The sequence below is a fragment of the Lissotriton helveticus genome, chromosome 3_2 (genome assembly GCF_964261635.1).
Source record: "Lissotriton helveticus chromosome 3_2, aLisHel1.1, whole genome shotgun sequence".
Lineage (NCBI taxonomy): Eukaryota > Metazoa > Chordata > Amphibia > Caudata > Salamandridae > Lissotriton > Lissotriton helveticus.
Genome location: NC_136062.1, coordinates 324,215,898 through 324,235,884, shown reverse-complemented (window position 1 = coordinate 324,235,884; position 19,987 = coordinate 324,215,898). Strand labels below are relative to the sequence as shown.

At 44.4% G+C, this 19,987-nt stretch overlaps 1 protein-coding gene across 1 annotated transcript in view; it reads left to right on the top strand.

Moving 5' to 3' along the window:
• The window catches only part of LOC144826313 (sodium-coupled monocarboxylate transporter 2-like), a 717,317-nt gene that overhangs the window by 404,936 nt on the left and 292,394 nt on the right, over positions 1–19,987 (top strand). The window contains exon 4 of the mRNA XM_078684656.1: positions 2,845–2,912. Coding sequence (XP_078540782.1) covers positions 2,845–2,912 — 68 coding nt within the window. The remainder of the gene's footprint in view (positions 1–2,844; positions 2,913–19,987) is intronic.

Below are 19,987 nucleotides of genomic sequence, written 5' to 3'. Positions count from 1 at the left end.
GAAATATATTTACTCATCAACACACCTATAGAGAGTTTCACTCACCCAAAACAACTGTTTTCACATACAGTTTTACCCTCATATATGTACTTAATCAACTATTTACACATCTTTAGACAGTTACACACCTTCAATCCAACTACACACACATTCACTTTCTCATACAAATACTCACTTAACTAATTAAAAACTAATATAGAGTTTCACATAGCTAGTAACTAACTTATACAGGAGTTTACACAACAGGACACAGAGTGAAACAAATATTCACACAGTTAAATCACTATCCTATATATTTAGTGGGACACTTTAAATTACTCACTTACACAGTCAATCAGAGTAATACTAAATCCTCCATCCAGATACGTCTACATCCACTCATCCTTCAATGCAGATTCCTATAAATATAATACATATATAAATAACAAACCAAACCACATTCACTGGATGATGTCATCAGTGATGTCATCAGTGATGTCACTGACCATGTCATGAATGATGTAATATGTGACATCATCAGCAGTGGATTGCGGGTGCGCGAGTTATAGTTAGTACAACTAACTATAACTTAGGAATTTCAATGGTTTCGTACTAGTGAAATGTGCAGCTAACTATGACATCCCTAAAACCAATGATTTTTTTCAGTGAATATATATATATATATATATATATATATATATATATATATATATATATATATATATATATATATGTGTGTATGCATACCTCGGTCCTCTTCTATCCCTCTGCTACCCTTCCCAATCCTAGAAAACAGCTAAAATGCCACCCAACATTCAAATTACTTTCACATGTCACTATACTAATTAAACACTAATCCTTTAATAGGTTCCGGAGTAGCGTGCTACTTTCCAAAAAAGCACTTCAACACACCAACAGGGCTAACAAGTGCTATATAAATGCAAACCTCCGCTTTCCTTCTCAATCCAAATAACTGATTAATATCCACCACTCAAATTACTTACTTTTTTCATGATACTAATTCACCACTAATCCTTTATAGGTTCTGGAGTAGTGTGCTAGTCACCAAAAATAGCGCTTCAACACCACATCAGATGTAACAAGCGCTATATAAATGCAAAACTTTTTCCCTCTTCTATCCCTCCGCTATCCTTCTGAATCCAAATAACTGACTAACCTATCCTCCACTCAAATTACTTTCATATTTCACTATACTAATTCAACACTAATCCTTCTTGGGTTCGGAATACTGTGCTACTAGCCAAAAGAGGCAATTCAACAACCCATATGCGGTAACAAGTGCCATATAAATGCAAACCTTTTTGCCTCTTCCATCCCTCCGCTTTCATTCTAAACCAAAATCACTAAAGATCCTACCCACACCCACATTATTTTCATATTTCACTATACTAATTCCGCACTAATCCTTTATGGGTTCCGGAGTAGGGTGCTACTCGCTGAAAAAGCGCTTTGACGCCTCGTCAGGGGTAGTAAGCGCTATATAAGTGCAATTACAATCTTTGGGACTAATAGCCATGTTTGAGGAAATGCCCCTTCTAACGTGTGCCAGAGGATAACACTCCCTTTTGGCCTGATAGTTGTATATAAGTGCAGAAATGGGACCCGCGCCAGCCCAGCCTCCCCACTGCAGTATACCTGTCCTGCAGGGAGGGGCCCTGTTGCAGTTTCCAGCCCCGCCAACAATGGTGAGAGATGGTGTGCGACACTGCGAGCTCATCTCTCAGAAATAAATTGGTTATATTTAAATTCATGTTTCGGGCTCAACATTTCATTTTTTAGTGTTCTTTGTAGGAATATCTGTGATTTATGACTAGGTATCCTGGTGCTCCATAAGGTAATCATTTACTACGCTTTAAAAGTTAATACAATCTAATATGTAATGAAAAATGTGTTGAAAAATACTTTGATTTGGCCCTTCTGTCTCCAAATTTTTCTTGGGGGAGAACCCCCCAAACTACCCCTATTAGTGGTTGCTCACTGCGCTTGCTCGCTGCACACCATGTGGGGGATGGTCTAACTTTTACTTTGTTCTCACTGATTCACTACTTGTGTCTATTTTTGGTGCTCTCTAAAAGTGTGTCTATGGGTACATATGACGGGGTGGGTAACCTGGTGTTCTTTAAAGTCATCATCTACTATTTACTGTGCTTTGAAAGTTGATACAATTGAATATGTAATGAAAAATGTGCTGTAAAATTCACCATTTTGGTCTGTCTTTTTCCAAAATGTTCTTGGGGGGAGAACCCCCCCAAACGCCACTTCATTTTATAGATATCCCCCGTAATGTCGCAATATGAACAGTAATCCCACTATGCTTAATGGAAAATAATCTGAACTTTTTTTGTATTATTGTATGCAAGGTAACTGGTCTATTGCACAGCTTTCCAGGTGGCATTTTCTACATTTCAACAAGGAGGAAATTGACCATAGAAAAATCAGTAATCACCATTCTTTGTGCTCACCATTTATTCTTGTATTAGCAACAAAACACAAATATCTATCACTTCCTATGGTGGGTTGACATATTTTATAACAGGTCGGTTTGTCTCCGAAATGTTAGTACATCAAAAAGGACACCAAATTATTTGAAGTAAACATTTTAATCAATTAAGAGATTTAAAAAACCTCTTACATCTTTTGGTTTTCCTTAAAATTATGTTTTATTTTTAGCCGCAATCACAATTCAGATATGCGTTCTACCAAATACATTAATCCTATGAAGCCAATAAAGCGACATAACTGATTATGTTATGTATTGTTATTTCATGAAACTAGTAAATTTAACTAATTGGGTGTTATTCGTTAATGCAAAGGGATTCAAATATAGACATTTTTCTTTCACAGTGACCGGCTTAGATTTGTGGGGTGCTGTGTTTGCTACAGGGATTGTCTGCACGTTCTACTGCACCCTGGTAGGTATCTGAAACAGTAATAAGCGAATTAATAGTAGTTACGTATTTACATTTCCCACTGAGTACTCTTTATAAACATGGGGGAATAATTAAATGAATGCTCCTTGCGCCGCAGGTACGTCACTTTTCCCCATATTAAAAGTGACCCACTGGCGGGGCAAGGGGCTCGTAAATAATGTCCCTGGTTTTGCACTTTTTATGTTTACATTTGTAACATATCGGTGTCAATTACAACTGTTATATTACAGCAAAATAAAGTCTAACTTTTTATGGTTTTGTGTCAACTGAAATTAATTTTTATAGGGCAACCTTCATGCACCCTTCTAGCTTTGTATGTTACAGAAATTCCTCTATTGCTGGAAGATTGCACTGGTACAACTATCAGTGCTAAACCATTTTGTCCCATTTAGCAATGTGGAATTGTGCAAGCATATTTCACTCCAGCAGTGGAGAAGGAAGGAGGTGGGTGGGGTGAGCCGTCCGTCTCAGATGCACAAGTTTTGGGGGTGGAGCCCCCCGCTTACTTGAAGGGACCTAGAGCTTTAAGTTCATATCTAACGTAGTTTATGGCCAAAGTTGCTGTAGTGGGTTGGTACTTAGGCCCACATGCAGTGGTAAGAACCACACAGACACCTATTATGTGCTACTGGAACTGGCCAAGAGCACGTGCGCCCGGCACCTTTTATTAGCAGAGTCACCTGTGAATGGGTGGATGTATAGTGTGGGTGTAATCCAGAGTGAAACACTAGAACGTGTCCAGCAAGACACTACATCTCTCCCTAACTTTAATGAAAAGAAACCAAAAAAATTCCAGCCTAAACGGAAAACAAATATGCAATACACAGCACCAAATGAGCACCTTCAGGCCATATGCCAGACAGCGCTGGAGCTTTGGGCCACATGAATAGGATGCTTTGGTCCACCTTGGCGATGTAGTCAGACCGGCCTGGTTGCGCGGTGTGGAAGTTTAGTTACATAGTTCTAATAGCAGTGCATCTGGAGCGGGGGTGGAGTCCATTTTGGAGATCTTGCAGGCGCTCACTTTCCGGTGGATGACAGACCTACAAATTGAGGATGACCTTGGTGGATGAGGCCCTTCCTTGGAGGTGACGTACTTGATGATCTTTCCAGTTCCCGATAACCGAGCAGCTTCATACTTGCCTCTCCTGCCTGGACTCCCCTCTCACAGGAGTTTCCTGGAGGGCCTTCCTGCTGAGCTGCCATGGGACCGTGTAGACTGTGCAGGCTTCGTGTAGGCCACGCGAAGACGTTGTAGCGGAACTGCCAACAGGACCACAGCCAAGTCGCTCATGTAGCCGCAGAGGTTGGTGTCTCAGTCTGGGTGTTCTTGCCATTAGGTCTCAGGTTCTGTGTCTTCCTCAGATGCTCTTTGGGTGACCAGTCTTCATCTGTGACCTCTGTGCTTTCCGGTGCCTGTCGTGGAGCTGCTGCAGATGCGTCTCTCCGATCTGGATTCCCCTCTCACAGGAATTCTGTTGAGGCCCTTGCCCCTGGATTTCCATGTGGCTGCTTAGGCTGTGCAGGCCTTTCATAGGCCGTGCCGAGGGGCCGCTGCAGAACTCCCAACAGGGTCACAGACGAGCTTTGTGTAGCCCATGGGTGGATGGTCCAATGGTCAGGCCTGCTCTTCTTTGGCAGGCTTCCGGTTCACAGGGACACACAGAAAGTTCCTGGGTGGCAAGCGTCCCACAGCGCCAGGAATGCCTCAACATACTCCGACTGTCTCGAGTGACTGGATCCACTCTGGTGGTACGATGCTCCTTTAATGTTCCTGGTGATGATGAACATGGTAACTTTCCTTCAGATGGGCAAACCGGTGACAATCTCTTGCTTTTGGTGACCTCATGGATTGAGGAGGACTGGAGGGATTTTGTGGCCACTTGCAGTTGCCTTTCAGCAGGTGCACTGGCTAGGCATGGTCCTATCAATGCCAAGCAGCCAGTGACAGGTCAGAGGATGGTCAAACTGTGAAGCGTGGGGCCTGGACTCAGATCGCGCTTGCTATTGGCTTATGGTTGGTCCTCCCGCAAAGCTGTCTCCAGTGACGTCTCTGCACCCCGGTGGGTGGCTTGTGCTACTGAACACCTTCTCCTGTGCTGGCACGAGTCCTCTGTCCTGTCGCTCTTCTCCTTTCCTTCTTGGGCACCTGTGGTGGTTGTTTGCCCTGTCACGTTGTGCCACTCTCCTTCCTTTCTACATGGAGTGGTGTCATGCCACGCTTTTCTCTTTCGTCTGACCAGGTTCGTCACTCGGATGTGGCGTCCTGCCACCTGTCCAATGTTTGCGCCACATGGACATCTCGCTAGTCTTGTCAAGTTCTTGGGACGATCTTTACTTTACTGCTGACCTATTGCAGGTCCGTCCGGTTGGTAGGACATGCTTCTTCTCCTTTAGGCCCTCTTGCAGGCCCCTTCCCTTCCTCAGGGGTTTTCGCTGTGCACCATGGTGGGATGTCAGGTTACTGCTTCGCTCAAGGGTGTTGTGCTTGTGCTTCGAGGCTGTGCCATCATGGTGCTTGATGCTGCCTCTGTTCAGCCATGCTTGGCGGGGTCGGTCACTTCGAGTGACGTACTCCATGGCTTTTGGCCATGTATCGGCCATGTGTCGCCTGTCATTGGAGCACATGTGATGTAACCTGCGATGTGGAGTGTACAACTCTCCTCTTGCCTGTCTTGGGCCGCCGTCGACTCCTTCTTGGGGCAATGTGAGGGAGGACACTGTGCTGTCTTTTGGTCTACTGTGGAGCTACACTGGTGCTTGCACGGTGGAGATGTGGAGGTGTTACCTTCCGCACTGCTTCCTTTCTTTGGAGAGGTCTCACTCTACTGGCTGCCTGCCCATGCAATTGAACTTTTGGGTGCATGCTTCGGTGCACCTCGTATTTTGTGCAGGTTTTTATTTTCTTCTTTGTGGTGCACTCTTCTGGCACTTGGCCTGCTTGCTCCTCTCTCTCACAGTGACTACCATTTACCACCAGGGGTGTGTGTCGCAATTCCTTGCTTGCGGTGGCGTAAGACAGCCACAGGGGGTTTGCCTGCTCTGTGCACGGTCTTTACTTGGTCAGTCTCTATGTCACCATGCTTTGCAGAGGTGGCAGGCAGTGCCCTTGTCTTCCACTTGCCGAGTTCTGGGATGTAGAACTGATGAGGCTACTCTTACATGTGTACTTCATTATTCTGGTCACTCTAGGGGCTTATTTTGCGGGGTGGCACATGCTTGCCATGAGTGACTGTTTGGATGAGGCTGTTGTCTGGCAGATTGCTGTCAAAGCAGTGCTTTCTTTTGTGTATGCACAGTGTTCCTTGTGGCTTGCTGATTGTGTTGCAGAACTTGCTGTCTTTAGCTATGCTGTTTGGCTGAGCTGCCCTTGGTTTTAGTGCTATGACTGTTCTTTCTAGGCTACTTGTTGGTTGTCTTGACTAGGGTAGCTTTTGATTTCTTGCAGGGATCAACAGTCTCGTACTCTGCCAAGTAGTACCGGTCTTTTGCTGTTGGTTCTCCCAGCCTCATGTGTGGCCTGCTCTGCGAGGTATTCCTGCTGTTCTTGGCTACCATGTTTTTGGGTGCTGCAGTGGCAAAACGGCAGTCAACGGGGGTCCTCAATGCTCTCTGGTGATTGGCACAGTCATGGAGTGGGTTCACAGAGGGACCAGGTGATCGTACTGGACATGCACTGAGTGCACTTTTGATGATCGCACTTGCACTTGTATTTACGTACCTTAGTTTTTACTTCTTTTTTAACCTGTTAAAATTTTATACTGCTTTTTAACCATTTTATGAATGATTTAATGTAGCTTTTATGATTCATATGTGAATTTGGATAAAGCTCACTTGATTGATTGATTGATTGGTATGGCCATGTACTAACACAATTTTGCGAGTCGCCAATGTATTGCGACTCAACAAACATTTTTAGAGACTCGTTTTTAGGAAGAGGCATTCCCTTCCAAATAGCAACTCTCTATTGCGGTCGCGAAACACTCACAATTACCAGCTACTTCAAGTAGGTGGTAATAGATTCGCAAATGGGAAGGGGTCCCCAACGGACTCCTTCACCTTTGCATATACATGCAAAAATATTTTGTAAGGGCAGGCAGGGACCACTACCTGCCCTAGAAAAATGGAACGAAAACGTTTCATTTCAAAAAGCTACTTTATTTAAAGGCAGTTCCAGGCATGGTGGTCTGCTGTGTCAAGCAGGCCACCATCCCTGGAACGGCCAGCCATTCCCAATGGGGTCGCAAAATGCGAGTGGCTCATGACTAGTAATGAGCCTCGCATGTTGCAACCCCATTGGAAATCGCAATCAGTGTCTATGACACTGTTGTACATGGTAAATTGCAATCGAGCGGAAATTGCAAGTCACAATTTACTAAGGTCGTACATCTGGCCTTATACGTATAATAGTTTGTTTTCATGTTCCTAGATGAACTTTGTCATAAAATATTTCTACAACTGAATTCCCTGCTGGAGTGTGAATTCTATGAATATTAAAAACAGGTGTTGTGTATTTTTTCGCAATTATCTGAATCTCGATAAAATAAAATGAAAAAACATCTGTTTCTAACAATGTGACTCCTCTTTACCCTCAGAAAAAAATAACAATAATAAGAAAATAGCTCGATATACATCTATTAAGATTGACCTGCTTCTGCTATCTGTACTAGCGCTGAAACTCCTAAAGCTTACCTTTAAATCGTGCACAGCCACTCAGTTGTTAATTTGCACTCTCTAGCACTGGAACCATACATGCGCTTCCAGTACAAATTCCTAAGTCTGGGCAAACAATGCAGGAACCCACACAGTTGATGTATGGCTGTAAAATGTAGCACACATGAAATGCATTTCTCCGTGTTAGTCCCTGCTTCAAGGAGGTGATAGATTCTGATGCAATGCTCAGTCAGGCTTGTTATTTGTTCAGGCTTTGTGTCAAAAACATTGACATTTTCTCTGTAAATTCCCACATGGCCCCTGACCCAAAGCGATGGAAACATAGCAGAGTGCCTTTTGCGCTGAAAAAGGACACATTTTCCATTGAAAAACCTGCTTTTTTGCTCTGAAAGTAAAAGCTAGTGGGTTGTTTTGTGTCACTTTGCACTTCTTGGCAATGGTTTTAGCAAGTCTTTGTCATAATGGCAAGAGCATCACTGTAGACCTCTGGGTCTCTACTCACATGGAGATTAGACCCTCCTCTCTAGCTCCTAACCTACTCTCCCATACATTGAAGTAACAGTAAACAAATCAAAGGTTGTGGTTAGAATTGGGGTGGTGCTGCGAACATGTGAAGTATCCTAGTTAATTTCTATTATTTATTATGTATTATGTAATGTTATTCACTATGTCATGTGATGTCATGCTCCTTCCTTGCTTTCTCTATTATTGTGTATAGAACGTTCTGTTATAGATTGATTTCCTAATATCAATATTTTACATTACAGTTGTTCAAAAATACACTTAGTGCTAACCTGTACATATCACTAAGGGATACAGCTTTTGTATCAAATCCTGTAGGCTGCCTTAAAGGAGCCATCCAGTGAATGATGGCATAGAACATCTCAAAATCCAAGCAGAAATCAAGAGCCAAGCCCAAGATTCAAGCAGACATCACCATACAAAGGATCATTAGGAATAGCAACATTCTAACATCCATCGGTGTTATTCTCAAATGGCCTTGCATTAGAGAGGTCCTTTACTTTCCCTTAATTTCATCGTGTTGCTACTCAACCAAAATATCACAAAATCGGGGTGCACTCTGACTTACCAAGTCAACTTAAACCTGTCTGTGTACCATTAATACTGGAATTGTGGACCATGTACCTAAACAACTGACATATGTTCCAACCACAGTACCACAGTAACTGACAGATGAATTAAAAAGAAAAGATTTAGTACTGGTATTCAACAATGCAGCTATTGCATTGTGATGCATGTTCTGATGCATGGAGTTATTTATGTGTGTTTTTTTTAAATTATACTACGTCATAGCATTTTGTCTCCAGGCTTTCCACTGTTGAGGCATTCCTTGGCAAATGACTGATTGGATAGCAGTGTCTCTGGCTACTCTTGCATTGCTCTTTCTGGTTTTGTTATACTTGCTTGGATTTACAATAAACGATTTCATTTTCTGTACCCACATCATCTGTGAGAGAGTGGAAGTGGTATAATACATCCAGACGCAGGTAGGTTTATAGTGAAAAGGAGATTTTATTTCCAGAAGATATGAAGACCCTCGACGGCAAGCTCCCTTTCAGTCTGTGTCCAGCAGACACTGCCCAATCGAGGTATCTAACTGTAAGAGGGTGTTATATGGAGGGTAGATTCATTGTCTATATTGCTAAGTTAGCACAAAAGAAGGAGGGGTCTCAATGGCCACCTGGAATATTTCTGGATTGTCCAAAAAGAGGGAAATGTTAGGCTGGTTAGAATTTCTTGACTCTAATGATATCATTTGTCTGCAAGAGACTTGGTGTACAGGGACAGTCAATTTTGATTTTGACTTCATAAGCGACCAATACTCGCAAAGTGAAAATCAGACCTTCGTGGGTGACTTCAATCCCCACTGGGGCTTATCGCAATACTCTTCTGCGAACTCGCTGTCCACCATCCTCTCTGCAAACGATCCTATCCAACACTGCACAGAATCAACACACTCTAAGGGTTGAATCCTGGACCTTGTTATTTCTAAAGCAGGCATGCTTTCTATCACTACCCCTATTCATGTAGACTGGTCTGACCACCTACTCATCCCATTCTCTCTTCACTTATCACACTCTATAACTCTTGGCCAACCTAAGAGGGCTACCTCCTGGTTCCGTGATGCTAAAAATATTGATGTCGGTCCCCTCTGTGAATCAGCTTTGTTATCACTTCCAAGGCTAGACCCGAACCTAGATGTTGACAAACTCACCTCCCAATGCCTCACAGTCCTTGCAGTCAAAATCAATAACGTTGCTCTACTCAAAAGCAAAAATATAAGGCCCACTCGCTCAGCTCCTTGGTTCAACACATCCCTCTATGAAGAAAGGAAGCAGCTAAGATTCCTGGAGAAACAATGGAGGCAAGTACCCTCCACGATAACTTGGCCACTCTTCGTTCAGCAAGATCCAAGTACCACAAGCACATCTTCCTTGGGAAAGCGTCACCCTTCAAAACCCTCCTTGACTCAGCCAAAAATAGACCCCAAAAAATATTCAATCTCATCAAGAATTCTAACTGCTCTCCCCCAACCTCCAAGTTGGAGGATTTTACAAAGAAAGCAGATGATTTCGCTATATTCTTTGACGAAAAAGTGAAATCCATTGTTGATCAGGTCGCTCATCCTACCCCTCCAGAGGAGTGCAAATCCTTAGCCATTTGGTAGAACTTTGACCCCATCTCTGAAGATGCCCTTCTCAATTGCATCCTCGAAACAAAGCCCTCCAAACATTCTCTGGACCCCATCCCCAGTGAATTGCCATTGACTTCTATACCCATTCCCTTTCCCATTGGACCACTCTGGTCAACCTCTCCCTCTGTCAAGGCTCCCTTCCTGTCTCCTTCAAAACTGGGCAGGTCACGCCTCTGCTTAAAAAACCCACTGCTGATGTGAATGACCTCAACAACTTCTGCCCCATCACTAACCTACCCTTTCTTGCGAAGATCAAAGAAAGATGTGTAGCGAAACAACTCTCCCGTCATATCAAGGACAATGATCTTCTTGACAACTGTCAGTCCGGCTTCATCCAAAACTGCAGCACTGAAACAGCCCTACTGCAACTCATTGATGACAAGCTGAGGATACTCGATTCGGGGGGGTCCTGTCTTCTAATTTTCCTTGACCTTTCTGCAGCCTTTGACACTGTCAATCACAACACTCTCCTCAACACTCTGCAACAGAGAATGGGCATGGAGGGCATTGTGCTTAAATGGTTTGCTTCCTTCCTCTCTGATAGATCCCAAATGTTCAAAATAGCGGACAGTCTTTCATCTCCTTTGGTGGTAGGTCAAAGTGTTCCTCAAGGCTCTATACTTGCACCCACATTGTTCAATCGCTATTCAGAACCACTGGGAAATCTCCTAAGTAAGTCCGGGATCCACCATCATCTCTATGCATACACTCAAATCTACCTCAAGGTTGCCTCCACTCACGATCCCGTCTTCCTAAGCTCTACTCTCAACTCCATTCAAAACTGGATGTCAACTCATCAACTGATTCTGAATCCCTCCAAAACTGAATTCCTCCACCTCTCCTCCTCACTTTCTCCTCCTCCGGTTCAATCATGGATGGATCAGATGAATCTACTTAACAATAAACCCACCAGCGCAAAATCCCTTGGTGTCATACTCGACAAAAAACTCAATCTAATCTCCCACATCAATTCCATTGCAAAGTCTGCTCGATACCAACTGCGCCGTCTTTGGGGAATTCATCGCTTTTTCCCGGAGCAAGACCTTAAAACCCTGGTGCAATCGCTTGTCCTCTCCAGACTGGACTACTGCAATTCTCTTCTTACTGGCCTCCTCAAATCCCACCTGTCCCCCCTTAAATCTGTTCTCCATTCAGCAGCTCGATTCATTTATGGGGCCAAAAGAAGCGACCACATCACACCGATGTTATCCACCCTCCGCTGGCTTCCAATCGAGGCTAGAGATATATACAAGACTGCCTTTATCACCCACAAAGCCTTGCACTCCTCCTCTCCTCGCTACCTGGCGAATAAACTGAAACTCTCTGGAGGCTCTACACCATCTCGTAATGCGGAAAATTTACTACTTGAACCGCCCACTTTCAAGAAGGAAAGATTGATGGCCCAATCCTTTTCAGGCAACGCAGTGAGAATTTGGAACTCACTTCCGCCTCAGCTCCGGACCACCACCTCCTCCCAGGCCTTCAAAACAGACCTCAAAGTTCTCCTCCTCCAAAGACACCTCCAAATTTAATTCACACCCTCTCTATTATCTGAAGGAAGACCTCCCATTACTGAAAATTCTATTCTCCATGACTATGGAAGTGCCTTCCCAGTGTGTTCTTGTGGTTGGAGTGTTTGCCATTTATTGCAGTATTATCCTTGTACCTGTGTTTGGTACGTTTCTGTAACATGCACACGCCACTTTCCTCTTGTAACACACTGTTTGCTACCTCTCACATTTAGTTTGCTTTTGATACTTGCACAAGTGCCACTATTGCCTACGTAATGTTTGTTCTTGTGCTTGAGTGTCTGCCATGTATTGCAGTATTATACCTCTAATTGTATTTGTTTTCTCCTGTAACCTGCACACATGTCACTTTTTCCTCTTGTAATGCACTGTTTGCTACCTCATGTATTTTGTTTGCTCACAATTGTCACTTTTGCCTCATGTAACTTAATGTATGCTTTTGTAATGGCTCCCACTCGATCCACCAGCGCCAGTGGTCATTGTCATGAGTCCTTGCACAAAGTTTCTTAGGCGCCTGCATAAACCTTTGTAATTTTCTACTTCAGTAATCTGTAGGCCAAACTCCTTGACCCTTCCATTGAGAGCCTCGGATATGGTGCAGTCTCAGTAGGACAGGTGAGTAGGTGCAGGGCTCTATACTTATTTGGGGAAAAAGCAGCTTTAGCCCCTTTATTGTGCTAAGCTGCAGCACCGTGATTTGGTTGTGTTCGCTTGCGGCCTTTAAAGCAATCCTTATCAGATAGGGAAATTTCCCCAGTCTTGCCAAGGTCATTGTGGTTGTTTTAGAAAAGCACAAGGCTGATTCTTCACTACTTGTCTTGTTTCCCTTGGAGATACAGACTGGGTGAAGCAGTCGTCGGCGTTCGTGCCTAAGGGCAGGGCAGCAGCATAGAAGATGTTACCAGGATTCCCTCATCTGCAGTGTGTGCATTACCCCTGCGAGCCCATGCAGGGTTAAAATCGGTGATTCCTAGTGTACATAGTCACATGGAGAGAATTTTGGTACGGACTTGTGCTGTCAGGGCCTCGTTTAGGTAGGTTTGTGCCTTGCCTACCATATAGGAGCTGTTAAACGGGACTAAATGGGGGCCAAAACGGGGAGATTTAAGATCAGCTCAAATTAGATTTCGCGGACTTGTCTATTTATGGCTTTTTTCCAGGCGTTTAGTGGAATTTCGGGCAATGGTATGCTCTTTTCCTCGATCTTTAATGTACTGATTGCTTTGACCAGGTTGGTATGCCATACTGAGCTTGGCCCCTTGTTCCAGGGAGTTTACCAGCTTGGGTTACTTATAAACTACCATACTCACCTGGGCCCACAAACATTCACTGATAATCCGGTATTACCTGCTGGGATCAATTTCGATACTCCTGCGTGATGAATTTACCTTTACCAATTCTTACCAAGCCTATCACCTTAGGTCTGAATTTCCTGTGGTCAATAGATCAGGTTGTTAGATGAATAGGTAGAAATGTCATTAACTGTATTCTTTGAATGACCACAGACTTGAGAGAGTTTAAAAAAAAAAAGTTTTATCTAAATCATTTTGTGAGTCTGTTACCAATACATTGTCATACACCAATTTCTTTGGAAAATACTCAGGAATATGATAAATGACTTGGTTAAAATCTCATGATGACAGTACCTGGAAAGGGTGAAAACAGAGAGCAGTACAAGGACATACTACACAGAATTGTATTCACCTAGAATTACCAACCCCTGGCCAAGGAGCAGGATAGGGACCCCTGAGTCAGTCAGGAACCAAATGATTAGGACAGGTTCAGGACAGTATAGGTGACCTCTTCTAGATGCAACGCCAGCGTCGCACTCCTCTCTGGCACTACTCTCTTTGATTCTTCTCCTTCCTTGGATGTGCCTCCTCGATCTTCTTACGCGTTCTCCTTCTAGTTGATTGGATTCTTCTCTGGCAGTATCTCCGACTTTTCTCTCTCGAGTCTTCTATCAGAGTGCTTGGACAGAGTCTCTGACCTCTGTGGCATCCGCCATCATCTGTGTCGGTGATGGGTCTGTGACAGGTCTGTGACATCTAACTTACTAAGCCTACCTTAGTTATATTATTCTATGTGTATGTACCACCCCTCAATGTTTCAATATCATGAAAGCTCCTCCTTCTGATTGGACAAGAAAATGGGGAGAGGTCATCACACAATACTAATGTAATGTTTTTTCTTTAGTTCATTTTTCAATATTCCCCCCCCTTAATTTAATTTCCCAAGCTTTATTCCCACCCGCATTTCACAGTAGGATCAAATACCATGTATGCTAATTTTTACTTCTTTCCTTCCCTCTTCGGGTCGAGAGGTGAGGTTCCCAAGTGCTTCTTGCTAGAGCGACAGTGGCTGAGTTTCAACTTGTCTCATCATGGTTCCGGAGGGGTTTGGATGCGCTTGAGCACAAGTCAGGTAGGATACGGATTTCAGTCACCATCCAGCCCAAATACGAACTAATAATAAAGTTAGAGAAAGACATGTTAGAATACAAAAATAAATGAATGCACTGTATACCACTTATTTCTACTCTAATCCCATTAACGTATTTAATCTTTCACATTAGTAGTTTAATAAGACATGCGAGGTTTAGTTTAAGCATAGCTGTGCATTTAACATGTGAGTTTCAAGTGGCCATTTTAATAGCTATTGTGCAGCTGTAAAATGTTCCCACCAAAAGCAAAGATATCATGCTACCTATTTTCTAGTAATTTCCAGTAAAATCAGCAGGCGTGCGTCTGCCCCGTGGTTCACTCCCTCTCTCGGTGAGTTGCGCCGAGAATGTAAAAAAGCCGAAAGGGCTTGGCGTCGCCTGTATGATCCTAGTGATAAAAACAAATACAGGGAATTAACTAGGCTTTATCACCGCAATATTTTGGCTGAGAAAAATGCCTATTTTGGTTGAGAAAAAAGAATAGAGGATGCGGCGAATATGAGTAAAGAAATATTCCGCATTGTAAAAGACTTTATTTCCCCTACCTCGATTTTGCCATCTCATTCCCATTCGGAAGCATGGGTTTGCCAACTTGCAATCTTTTTTGCTACAAAAATTAAAGCCATTCAAGATACTTTTTCCCCTACTAATTTAGTATCTGTATCGGAGCTCAGGCTTCCTCGTCTCCCATCTTCTGTTATGGAGGGCCCCTCCTTTTCTGAGTTTCCATCTCTGTCTCTCCCTGCCTCACTTGACATCCTTACTCAGCTCAATTCCGGCTCTCCGCAAGATCCCTGCCCGCAAAATGTCTTGCAAGAGTAGCATCTGCCATAAATTCTGTGATCAACCCGGTGCTCAACATGTCCTTAAGCACGGGAGTGGTCCCCCAGACCTGGAAGCATGCCTTGATCCTGCCACTTGTCAAGAAGCCCAATTTGGACCCTTTGGTCCATGCTAACTATAGGCCGATTTCCCTTCTCCCGGGTTTGGCTAAGGTGGTGGAGAAGCATGTGCACATCTCCCTATCGAACTTCATTGAGAGTAATGACATTCTACACGACACTCATTCGGGCTTTTGTGCCAATATGAGTACGGAGACCGCTCTTCTTGAAGTCACCGATGCCATCAGGGAAGTATTAGACACTGGAGGAAAGGCCATATTAGTTATGTTGGATTTGTCGGCGGCTTTCGACACCGTTCCTCACGGCGTTCTCCTTTCAAGACTCTGGGAGATCGGACTACGGGGAACAGTGTTGAATTGGTTTGAATCATTCTTGGCCGGCCGCCGGCAAACGGTCTGGGCGCCTCCTTTCCCCGGCGACATGCCGCCATTGGAAGTGGGGGTCCCTCAGGGTTCCATCTTAAGCCCCACCCTTTTCAACATCTATATGGCCCCTCTGGCGGCAGTGGCGTTTGGTGCCCAGATCATATCCTACGCTGATGACACCCAGCTCCTCTTTACTTGCACAAAGGGCTCTGACTTTGACGGTATGCGGATCAGAGGCTGTCTGGGGCGGTCTTTGACTGGCTTAAACAGCACAGTCTGAAATGTAATTCCGACAAATCAGAACTAATTTTCTTTGGCTGCTCCCCTGATCCTAGATGGAAGGCCTGGTGGCCCCCTGACATGTATCCTCCGGCAGAAGACTCTTCCAAGGCAAAGAACCTCGGGTTCCAGATAGATGATGGCCTCTCATTTGGGCCTCAGATTCGCGAGCTGACAGGGAAATGCTTCGGCATTTTGAAAATGCTAAGAAAATTCCTTCCGATTCTGTCCCTGGAGCATAGAAAGACTACTGTGCAGGCCTTGATAGGCTCACGCCTGGATTATGCGAATGTGCTCTACCTTTGACTGCCGAAATTTCTTCTTGCGCACCTTCAGCTAGTGCAGAACTCCGTCGCAAGGGCCATTTATGGCCTTCAGCGTAGGGCGAGTGCATCGGAGCTGCTTAAAAAGCTTCACTGGCTTCCTGTCTCAAGACGGATTACTTTTAAGGCACTGACTCTTGCCTTTAAGGCGCTCCATCATGTAGGGGCCAGATAAATTAGGAGGCTTCTGGCCTTCTATTTACCTTCTAGAGCTTTGAGATCTGCTTCTTTAGCTCTGGCTTCTGTTCCTTCCATCAGGCGGGATAGAATTGGAGGTCGCTCTTTTCGATGCTTGGCACCTTGATGTTGGAACTCTCTGCCCATCTCTCTAAGGAAAATCAGCAATCTACTGGTTTTTAGGAAGGAGCTGAAGACATGGCTTTTCACTCAGTAATCTTCTTGTTTGCCCTACATCTGCCCCGGACTTTTTTTCTTTCTCGGGTTTTTCTGTCAAAGCGCCGGGACACTCCTAGGAGTAGCCGTGCACTATAAAAGACCCGGTTTAACATAACATAACATAACATACCTAGATGCAGTTGACGCATGCGCAGAAAATTAATGAGTTTTTGGCAGCCATCTTAAGTCACTTTGGGTACTTATTAGTAATACACATAGGCAAGCTTTCCCTAGATTTAGTATAGAGAATGTAATGCAATATTAGTATTTACGAACATGTTGGTTACAATATTACACGTTATTTGAGAGGATTGCATCCAAACAAGTTTCTTTTCACACAAAATCGTGCTTCATCACGCTCAAAGATGACTCTCAGTTGTTGTCTTAAGAAATTTGTTGGGGCCCTTAAGATCCTTAAGTATAATTTTATAATCTCCCCTTGGCCAATCAGATCAGGCCTTACCAGGCCTAGCCCCAGTCTTAGCCTTGACTCCCTTACCGACTTTGGGATGGAGAAAACTGATTTATAAACTTTGGCTTGAGCTGCAATAAGAAGGGCATCCTGCGACCCCGGGAAAGCCTGGTGTCTATAACTAATGGCTGGCAGCAATTTTGCCTTTAGGGCAGTCAGTATTGGTCCGGCAGTGAGGCTGATCAGATGTAGGCTCAACTGCTTTAACCTAAATATAATCTTATTGGCCTTAGAAGACTGCTGCTTTAGGTGGCCGTTTGCCTTGGCCCGTTCCATGAGCCACACCCCTAGATAGTTGTAGTATGCTACTGTACTGATTTGCAGATCTCCCATTAGCCATTGTGCCTTTTTTTCAGGAGGTAGCTCCCAAAAATGACCACCTTTTTTTTCTCCTGACTGTCTGATTGTTATCATAGTTGATTTCGTTCAATGCATCTAGGGCTCACTGTAGGCCCACCTTCGCGTGGTCCATTTTGGCAGTGTCATCAGCGTATTGTAGCACCGGCAGCCTAGTGCTGCCTAATCTTGGTGCTGCTAGGCTGGCTCCTTTCAGGGCATCCCCCAAATCCGCCATGTACAGGTTAAAGAGGATGGGGGCCAGCACTCATCCTTGTTTCAACCCATTGTTCGTTGTTATTTTGGAGGTGGCTTGACCCGCACCCAGGTGCCTTCATATAGTGATCTAATTGCCTACAATAGGTTTGGCGGGATGCCCCAGTTTTCTAATTTCCACCATAACCTATTTCGTACCACTTTGTAGAAGGCTGTGCTATAATCAATGAAGCAGCAAAACAATGGTGTTTTTTTTTTACTGCTTGAGTTGCTAGGTGCGCTGACGTCAGTATGTTGTCCATTCTCTATGACAGTGGTCTGAAGCCACTTTGGTAGAATGGAATGATACTTTTTTCTTCGGCCCATGTCTCCAAGTCCTTCAATAAGAGGTGGGCATAAGCCTTGGCTTCAAGGTCGGGCAGAGCAATGAGCCTATAATTTGATAGCATTAATCGGTCCCCTTTTTTAAAGATTGGGACTAGTATGGAGCCCCTCCAGCTGCCCAGAAATCAGGAGCCTTTTTCAAAACTGGTGCGGGTATCCCATTTGGCCCAGGGGCCCCATCATTCTTCATGTTCTTAAGTATCTTGATGATCGTTTGAGGGTTTATCTGGGCTGACGGTGTGCAACGCATCATGGTCTAGTCTCCATGACCCTCAAGGGGGTTTTGGGGTCTAGAGGTAATTTCTCTGGTTTTTGTGCTGGATTGGTGGAGAGGGTCCACCCCGCAGTTGGGCTTTTTTATGTTGCCTGTATTTACATGGGTGATTGAATATAGGTGCTTCACGTGGACCAGCCAGTCTTGCTCAGCCACTCCATTCTCTCTTTGACCTTCTCTGCTACTGAGCTAGTTTATGTGTCTCCATAGTCCTGATAAGTTCTTCTGTTTAAGCAGGGTGAAAAATTTGATCAATTCCCTCTCTATGTGGGCTTTTTTGTGTTCCCATCATTTCTTTCTTAGGGCTGCCCTCAGTGATGCAATCGAGGTCCCATCCAATTGTCTGCCCCCTCTTTTCTTTTTTGTGAGTGCCTTGCGCATGAGGCATTTACTTTCACCTATGTCCATAGTTGGGCGGATGCTTCCAGGAATTGATTGCGTTTTGGACCTGTAGCGTTGTGGCTGGGGTTGGTCTCCCAGGCTTTTATCGGTGAAGACAGCATTGCTAGGATCTCTTCCTGTTTTAAATTCAGCCAGTTTTGAAGCTTCATGCCTGTTTCATCTGTCCATCTAATTCTCCTGAGGAGGCTATGATTTTCATCCCCTCTGGATTTTCCGATGGCTTGGAGCTTTATGGCTGATGGAACTGCCAGCATGAACACTGCTATTAGTGACTTATGGTCGCTTTCTGACCTCTCCTCAACTCTGAACTCTGCCAAACTGGCCACCATTACTTCACTGACCATGATGTAATCGATCCTTGAGATGTCCCGAAAGATTGGCTGTGGTTTCCCAACCTTCGAGCGTGCTTCTGGCACAGCGTGTTTTCAGGATAGCTTATGATTGTCGAATAGATCGTGAAAGGGTGCGTCCCTGGCCAACCCTCGAGATGAAGGCACAGCTTTATTGAGGTCCTTCAGGTTAAAGTCCCCAGAGAAGATAACCTGGTGAGTTTAGTATTTATTTAGGAAGTCGTCTATTTTCCCTATCAGTACCTCTATCTGGTCTTTCATAGTGGTCTGTGCAGGGTTGATTTCAAGCTCTTCCACTCTGGAGCTTATGTTAACTAGGCGGCCAGCAATCGATCAGGGGATCTATTTTGACTTCCATTGTAGTTGATTTCCACAATAGAGCTTTATTTGTGTTGCTATTTTTTCAGTCATTGGTGACTTTCGGGAGCCTGTTTCTGGGCTGTCATTAAAGGAATGATGGTCTGCTTTTTCATTGATGCCCCTTGGAGGCCCTGTTTGCCCTGTGTGCCCCCACCCCAGCAAGTGTGGGGTCAGTTCTAGTGTTCTCTCAATTTTTTGGCCTAGGTTTTAGAGAAATGAAGATGTAAGCTCGCCTGCCTCTGGAACCTCTAGGGGCTGAACGATTAATTGCTGCCGAGAGCTTGTAGGCTATGGAGCTGGCACTATTCTCTGTGTGCTCTTGGTAGTCAAGCCGTGATCATGGTCTTTTGACCAATGGATTTGCACGCTTGTTACTACGGCCTCGGTGGCTTCGCTAAGTGCAGATGCGTTTTCCGTGCCTTTGGTGGCGCTGTTTCTTTTATCTATGGGTATGAAAAGGTTTTGCAGACTGGGTGGTCCGCTTGTTGGTGTACTTTTGAGTTGTTTGCAGTTCAGGTTGGCCATTCTTCCATTCTATAGGAAGGAGATAATGTAGTATCTTCATGTTGTGTTATTATGTACTATGTTATCTTGTTCCTAGCTGATCAGCCAGTGTGAGTGTTCTTTGTGGAATGT